We start from the raw sequence: 7,693 nt of genomic DNA, 5'->3' as shown, positions 1-7,693 counted from the left end.
ATTTTCCGTACTTATTTAAAGTGTCTTGAACGTTTATTAGTGTCTTAAAAATTTTGCGGTATTGAAAGTGTATACGAAGTGCTCCCTTCATTTCCTATTTTCTTCCCATTTGCTTTATTGTGGTCTTCAAAGTGTACCTTTAACCATATTTTTCGACATCTATATATTACTTTTTTTTTAATCGAAATTTTTTTTTCTTAAAAAATGTCTTGATATTAATCGTAAATATTTTAGTTTTATAAATAAATAATTTTTATTTTCTAACTTATTTACGGTCAAAATTTGAAAACATTAACCTTCGAAAAATAAATGGGAAGAAAATAGAAAAATGGGAAGGTATGTTAATAGCTGTAAGCCTGTAATCCAGCATGCAAGAAGTACATAGAATTACCTAGATGACCGTGCATTAGAAAAAGAAAAGGCAAAAAAAGAAAAAGGTAAAGGAGCTAGATTGAGCTGTTAATTCAGGTAAGACCATATAAACCAGCCAAGAGCATAAAAGATACACTCTGTCCCACCCATTTCAAAGCTGCTGCCTCCTAACCCAAGTCCATTTTCTCATTTTTCATTCACACGCCATCTTTCTTCTTCCATCCTTCTTCACCTTTCTCAACCTGTCTTCCATAAGACGGAATTATCCGTCTTAATAATAAAAAATATCACTTCACATAGACATATAGGATCATTTATTTATTTTTTTTCTAAACCATGATCATATTTAAACCGTCTTAAATTTAAAAATGATATACACGTCTTAACTCTTAAATAAGAATTTGCATTTCCATAAAAGCATAGATTTTAACAAAGAAAAAGAGAAAAAAAAAATCAGAGTAAACTAATAACATGGCATGTGAATATGTAATGCAACCTCTGTTGAGCATGACACGTGTGGATGGCGCGTAGGGCCTCTGCTTGCTTAATTCCCTCTCTCAAGCAATCTCTGCCCTTTCCCAATTCCCGTCATTTATCGGCCACCGATTCTCAGTATTCTGGAGACCCGTTTCAGATTAATCTGGTTCCAAATCGACAAATAACGGAATACCTGAAAATGAAATAGTATAAAAAGTAAAAACACATTTACTTGCAAAATTATTAATATTCATTTTTCATTTATGTTGTCCAACTTATCTCGTAACGTGTTATAGCTAGACTGTTAATACATCTACCAAATATCCATATTAATTGGCGTATGTTAATACATCTACCAAATATCGGGACTATGATTGCTATATGTCTGTTTATAGATTACTTTTATAAGTTGGGTATTTGGAATTTAAATGCTCAACTCGGTCGTAACTTTAATTTTGTAATATAGTTACTAGTGTAGCTCCCGTGCTATAGCACGGTTTTTCTAGATGGAAATGTAAGAAAAATTAACAATTAAACTATTGGTATTTTTCTATTTTCAATTATACAGCATATATTTATTGTGTACAAAATCAGAATATCATTAAAATGAATTAGGGGAGTAGTTAATTAGAGAAATATACTAAGTACTATAAGTAGTAGTTAGCGACGTAGGCGGAAAAAGTTTGAGATTTGTTATTTTTTTTTTAGTAAAAAGGGGATGTTAAGTGATTCTCTAAAATAATAATTATTGCAAATTTTACAACTTTTAATTTATAATTTAATACTAACTTTATTTAATTTTAATGAAAAAATAATAATTATGAATTTAATAAAAAGATTAGAGTTATAATTATTAAAACATATTTATTGAAAAGATAATTTTATGATACTTATTTCCTAATTTAGGTAGATGCTTTTTGGAGGAAAAACTAAGGGAATTTTTATTCTCTTAGTAGTATGGGGGATTTGGTGCAATATACAGGTAGATTGTTTTTCCAATTGGTACGGTGCGTTCCCGAAATCTTGTGGTCTGAGACTTCGTGTAGGGGTGTAACGGTTCAGAATCGGGCCGAGCCGGTTGACCCCGTAAACTAGACAACCTTTTAGGCTTCGTTCTTTTCGGCTGAAAGGAGCTGAACTAAATTACACTAAATGGAACTGAAATAACAGTTAATTTGTGAAAAGATTAGATGAACTAAACTAAATAGTTTTGGGTTGAAATTAAGTTAAAAAGAACATGACCTTACTCAAAAATTAGAGAACGGACTAATTAGGTTGGGATCCGGATCGATCTGCGGCCCTACATGACACAACAATTTTTTTGGGTACATTACATGACATAGCAAGTTGATATGTAGCCAAATAGGTTAAAAATATCAGGCTCAAATAAAGAGAGAAACTCATAAACTGTACCAAATACAACTTTAATTATTATCTCTATTTTTTAAAAGGTTTGGTAGCACTCTTAATCATGATGGTTAATGCTAATCCACTACTTTTGTGGTTCTTGAGATCATGCTTTCGCGCTAACCCATGTACTTAGTTTAGCTGTTGACCACTTCTCTCTGTTCCTCTTTAATTACTTCCTCCATTCAACTCCACTCTACCTATTTTCATTTTTTACACTATTCAAAAGTGCACATTCAATCTCGATTTTCTCTCAATACATAAGTGAAAATATATTTATGTGGGATCTTATTTGATTCGTCTTTACGAGTACATTAAAAATATATAACTTTTATAATTTTTTCAAATACGTAGCTAACGATATTTACCGCGTAAAACATGCGTTGGCGAACGTGAAAAAGCAAAGTGGTAGAGTGGAGTTGAATGGAGGAAGTATTTACCATTTGCCCATTTGACGGCAACCTCGTTCCTTGAGGAGCGGACCGTAATTAAGCACTCGTATGAATTACAGTTATGCACCGCATATTAGGCCCCATTTTTCGCCTACTATTTATGTACTACCATTGTACCTTACTCATATCAGTCCGTTTTTCTTAAGACCATTGCTTTTGGTCTGAAATAAGACGGGTAACATGTCATCATTTTACAATAAAATGTTGTTATTTTTTGATAATATGTTACCATTATTGTTCACATCATTTTCAGGGTAAAAAATGACACCTCTAGTCATAACATTTTGTGAATTAATTGGTTACATTTTCTTAAAAAATGTAACAAGAATTTGTGTACTCATATTGAACTTGTCCATTTTAATGGCCAAAATTCAATTTTTCATATGATATACTCCCTATTATTCATTCATTTGGTATCTCTTTCCTTATTGAAGCTAGTCGGATTTTTGTCCCTCTTTCCTTTTCTGGGAACTTTTGTGTGGTCCAAATTTAATTACATGTGGGATCGAGTGGAATAGAGTGCTTTGTGTGGTCCAAAATCATTTTCTTAATTTTTGTGTAAAATAGAAGGGGGACAAAATGAATGAATAGGAAGAAGTATATCAAACCGGAGTTGATCTAGACGAAATATCGTGATAGTTGATCGGTCACAAGTTAGAATCCCCTCCCTGAATATTGTACTGTCCTAGTTTCTAGATTTGGCAAACGGGTTAATCTGAACGGTTTCGAATTGTTCAGGTTTGCCAGGATTTGCACCAGGTTGGATCGGGCTATATCAGCTAGGTTGTTATCAACTTATTTAGAAAAAAAAAGAGAGAAAATAAACGACAAAGATTTAAAAGACAATATTATTATATCACAAAGAAGAGGGATAATCTACATAAGAACCAATTTTCCCTCGAATTACATCCCATATAATAAATAAAATAAAGATATAAATTCTAATTAACTGAAAAACAAACGACAACACTTTGAAATTTATTATCTGGACCAACTCCATGGATAAAACAAAAGCAGAACCCATGGAGCCAAATTGAATACCCTTATTATCACCACCCAATAATAATGAAACAAACTTGAGTTCTGGTAAGAAACCCAAAAAGACTACCATTTCCTTTTATTTCACTCCTTATTAGTTTATTACTTCTACTATGAGTAACTATCCTATAGTGTTGTTCTACTCTATGCCTGCTAAAACCAAAAAACCCGACTATAGAAAATGTGACCGAAACCAAAAAAACCAAATATATTTCCTAAATCATTCCAAAAAGAAAAGAGAAACACATCGAGTATGAGATTATCCTGCTAAATGATTCAATAAACCCATTCCAAAGGCAATTGAATGTCGTCGTCGTTTGTTTTTGCTGGAACGGAGCTTCGTTTTTGTGTTCCTTTATTGTTTTTAGTCTTCATCATGTTACCATCTGCAAATTATGCATTAACGTTTGGATCAGATGCAAATCCTCAATCAAAATCGTCTTATATAGTCTAACACTTCGTATATACTACGGCTTTTCCTAACATAACATAATATCATGAGATGAAAATCGAATGTACGCAACTTTATTCCAAATAGCCGTAAAGGGCGGAGAATGTTTCCAATCATAACAGGGGAAATGAACCCTTTATCAATATGCTAATTAGCTAATGTTAACAAATCAATAAGGGAAAGAATCCTTAATATTCGATAATTAACCAAATATGTTCATCCCCCCAAATCCGATTCCTTAACCAAAGAAGAGGACCATAGAAATAATACTCTTAACATTAATGGCAAATTCTTATTTAACACCGAGATATATTTATTCTAAATTTGAATTATATTTACTGTGGAATAAATAGACGGACCAATACTTTAATAGATTCCATCAATAACGTCAGCAAAAAAAAAGAAAAGATTCCTGGAACTATCTTTAACAGGTGTAAATGACACGAAATAGTGACCACCCACCTCTCCTCTCCTCTCTTTATCTCTCACATATTCTCACCTCTAATTTATTTCTTTTTATTATTACTCTTTAATTCTAAATTAATTCAAATCAAATTAAATTAAATTAAATTATTGTCAGAAACACAGCTTTACGCAATAACTCCATTAAACATTCCACCGTCAAAACACGTAAAAACAGTAACTGCTGTAACACAGATCGAGATCTAGATATAAATTATACTGTAAACCGTAAAATAACGTAAAGTAACCACAAAACCGTCAAAAATAAAAAGAATAGGAACAGTAACTATACCTGACTTCTTTTTAGGCTCGGTAGTAGTGGTTCGGCGAGGTAAGAATACACCGGTACCAACCGACGCGCTTTGTGGGCCGACAAATATACCCATATAGGGCTGGACTTGCGATTGTGCTTGCGGCTGCGGCTGTTGGGGTTGGGGTTGGGCCTGGGGTTGAGTTTGGGTTTGGGTCTGGCCCGGAAGAGGTGGCCATGCAGATGGAGGTAAGCCCAAAGGACGGTTATTACTACCGTTGGTGGCGGGTTTGGTGTCTTTTGTCTTGGTGTTACTGTTACTGTTGTTCTTTGTGACTGTGACTCTGTTCTGTAGTTGCTGTGGCGGCGGCGGATATTGGACTGGTCCCCACATCATATTCTAAACAAACCACAAAAATAAAGAAATTAATAACCATAACTTAATCAAAGGTAAACAAATGATTTTAAACGAAGTTAAAAAAAAAAATATATACCGGAGGAAAGCGGCGGAATTGCGGGAAGTAATAAAAAGGAGGCGGATAAAGAGGAGGCTGAGGTTGATTCGGCTTCGATAAGGCAGGAGGAGAAGGAAGAGTTTTCGCTTTCGCGGTGTTACTACAGTCAAAGAAACCAGTACCAGTGCTTCTTTCAGTCCTTAACTTCATCTTGGCCACTTCACCAGCCGCTTTATTAAGCAGATCTAACGTCGCGTTTTTGTTGTTGTCGTCATCATCGTTGTCGTTTTTTATATCATTATTTTCTTCCTTTTCCGGCTGTTCTTTCTGCGGAGAACCGGAACTTGAACCAGAATCCGGGTGGTTTAACTCCCAACCGCAGAGGGTCGACTGAGGCGACCCGGATAGGGGCGCCGGTGGTTTGGAGTAGTGGAGGAGTTCGTCGTCGTCGCTGGTGAGCGAAGCAAGATCGGAGTTTGACCCGGAAGTGAGCCCGAACCCGAAACCGGAACCGGAAGTGGTGTCGGATTTGAAGTCCATGAGGATGTCGTCGTCGGTGAGGAACTGAGACGGAAGCCAGAACTCGCCGTCTAGTAACTCGTCTGCCATAGCTCAGTGGGTTGACTAGGTATGAGTTGGTTAGAGAAGATGTTGGATATTTCGGCGGGTTAAGAGGGAGGGAGGGAAGAATTTGAAGTGAATGAGGGTTTGTTTTGGGTTAACAAAGGAAGGGGGTATATATGGAGAGAGAAAGTGAGTGGGAAAGTGGTGGGGGTATTGGTATTGTACACCGTATATGTAGACGAATAGTACGAGAGTGAGATCTACGCGCATAGGAAGTGAGATTTACGCGCTGGATTTAAAGGAAAAGGAGGAAACCCTAGAGGGAGGGAGGGAATTGGGAAGAAAGTAAATGGGAACAAGACCAGTACGTCGTTGACAAATGTTAGTGAGTGGAGTGGAAGGGGGGGAGGAGTGGAGTGGAGGACCACTTCGGGGTCATACGTTTCTTTTCTACTCCCCTTTTAATTTTGCATTTTGCATTCCTTCGTCTTTGTATTTACTTCTCTACCAAGATTTGTGGTACTAGTCCCATTTCTTGAACTTCCTTCTCGTACTACTTTGGTTGGAAAATATCATTAATGGTCCTAGTTGGTCATTGGTGGATTTGGGACTTTGGATTGGGCTAACTCGAGGAACAGTTGATTTAAACGAACCCGATCTTGAATTGGTTAAAAAGGTTTGATCGTATTCTATGACTCTGTTTAGTAAAATTAGCCGAAAAGGTAACTGAAAACTGAAAAGTTGACTGAAAGTGCATGCCCATGTGTCCTTCTCTGTACATCTTATCAAGGATCGATGGCCGTTGACTTCTTCGGCCAGTCTTGATATACCCCATGTGTTGTCCAACATGATCTGTATAGTGTACGGAAGTATGGGTCAAAAGAAGTTGATCGTCATGGTCGTCAACTCTTAAGGCCAATCCAGGTACGTTTCTGGTGTCATATACCCTCGTTCGTATTGTTTACGGATAATGCAATCAGAGAGAATTGTCGGAGGGGTCGGGTCTCCATGATGACCTCCTTCAAAGGGGTACTTTGGTAACCTGTCTAAGTTCCGTCTCTTTCGGTCGACATTATAGCTCAGTTCATATGAGTCGTAATTGCATGCCTCATCACTAATACCCCATATCGAGGCTACTAGATAACACTCTCATTTCATTAGGAGCCTTAACCAGAACTTCTCAAATAAATAAACGCGTTATCATCACGGCATACCGTGGTAGCAATATCAAATCAAACAATCGAACACCACTTTATCAATTATTAACCAACATCAATTACAACTCAACTAGAAAAAAAAAACGTCAGATTACCACTCGTCACTATTCCGCATTATCTTAGTAGTGTTTAAAGCGTAAGTCAAAACTATTAATACAAATGAATAATTGAGTATATCTAAAGTGAAGTCCGACTATAAACTACTCAGCTACTAAGTATTGATCGATCATCTCGTGTTCACCCATTCCCGTACAAGCAACCAAATCCTACAACAACCATTATATCAACATGTACATAACACTGCTCCCCCAATATGACCGATAAATATCATATGGATCACCACATGCCAGCAATTTTAAAAGGATTTGTAGACACACACATAAACCACACAACATCTGAATAAAGGTAAGCCAAACTACGAATTTTATATAACCATCATACAACTCTGACCAACTGACTACACCCGTATAAAAGACTCATTACCATAACCAACTGATAGAAACCAAACTCAATTTTCATTTCCACATCTTATTTCTCATATCTCATAT

The 7,693-nt window shown here is 36.1% G+C and overlaps 1 protein-coding gene across 1 annotated transcript; it reads right to left on the bottom strand.

Annotated features, from left to right (window-relative positions):
* Positions 1 to 3,540: 3,540 nt before the first annotated feature.
* LOC141622190 (uncharacterized) lies at positions 3,541 to 6,097 on the bottom strand. Its single transcript, XM_074438244.1, has 3 exons — positions 5,404 to 6,097; positions 4,952 to 5,309; positions 3,541 to 4,132 (listed from the first exon to the last, which is right to left on the bottom strand). Exons 1-3 carry the CDS (start codon positions 5,971 to 5,973, stop codon positions 4,023 to 4,025), a joined length of 1,038 nt encoding a protein of 345 aa, XP_074294345.1. The 5' UTR covers positions 5,974 to 6,097; the 3' UTR covers positions 3,541 to 4,022.
* Between the last annotated feature and the right edge of the window lie 1,596 nt (positions 6,098 to 7,693).

Source organism: Silene latifolia, chromosome X, assembly GCF_048544455.1.
Source record: "Silene latifolia isolate original U9 population chromosome X, ASM4854445v1, whole genome shotgun sequence".
Taxonomy (NCBI): Eukaryota; Viridiplantae; Streptophyta; class Magnoliopsida; order Caryophyllales; family Caryophyllaceae; genus Silene; species Silene latifolia.
The sequence above is the reverse complement of the archived record's forward strand: the minus strand, read 5'-3'. Positions and strand labels throughout refer to the sequence as shown.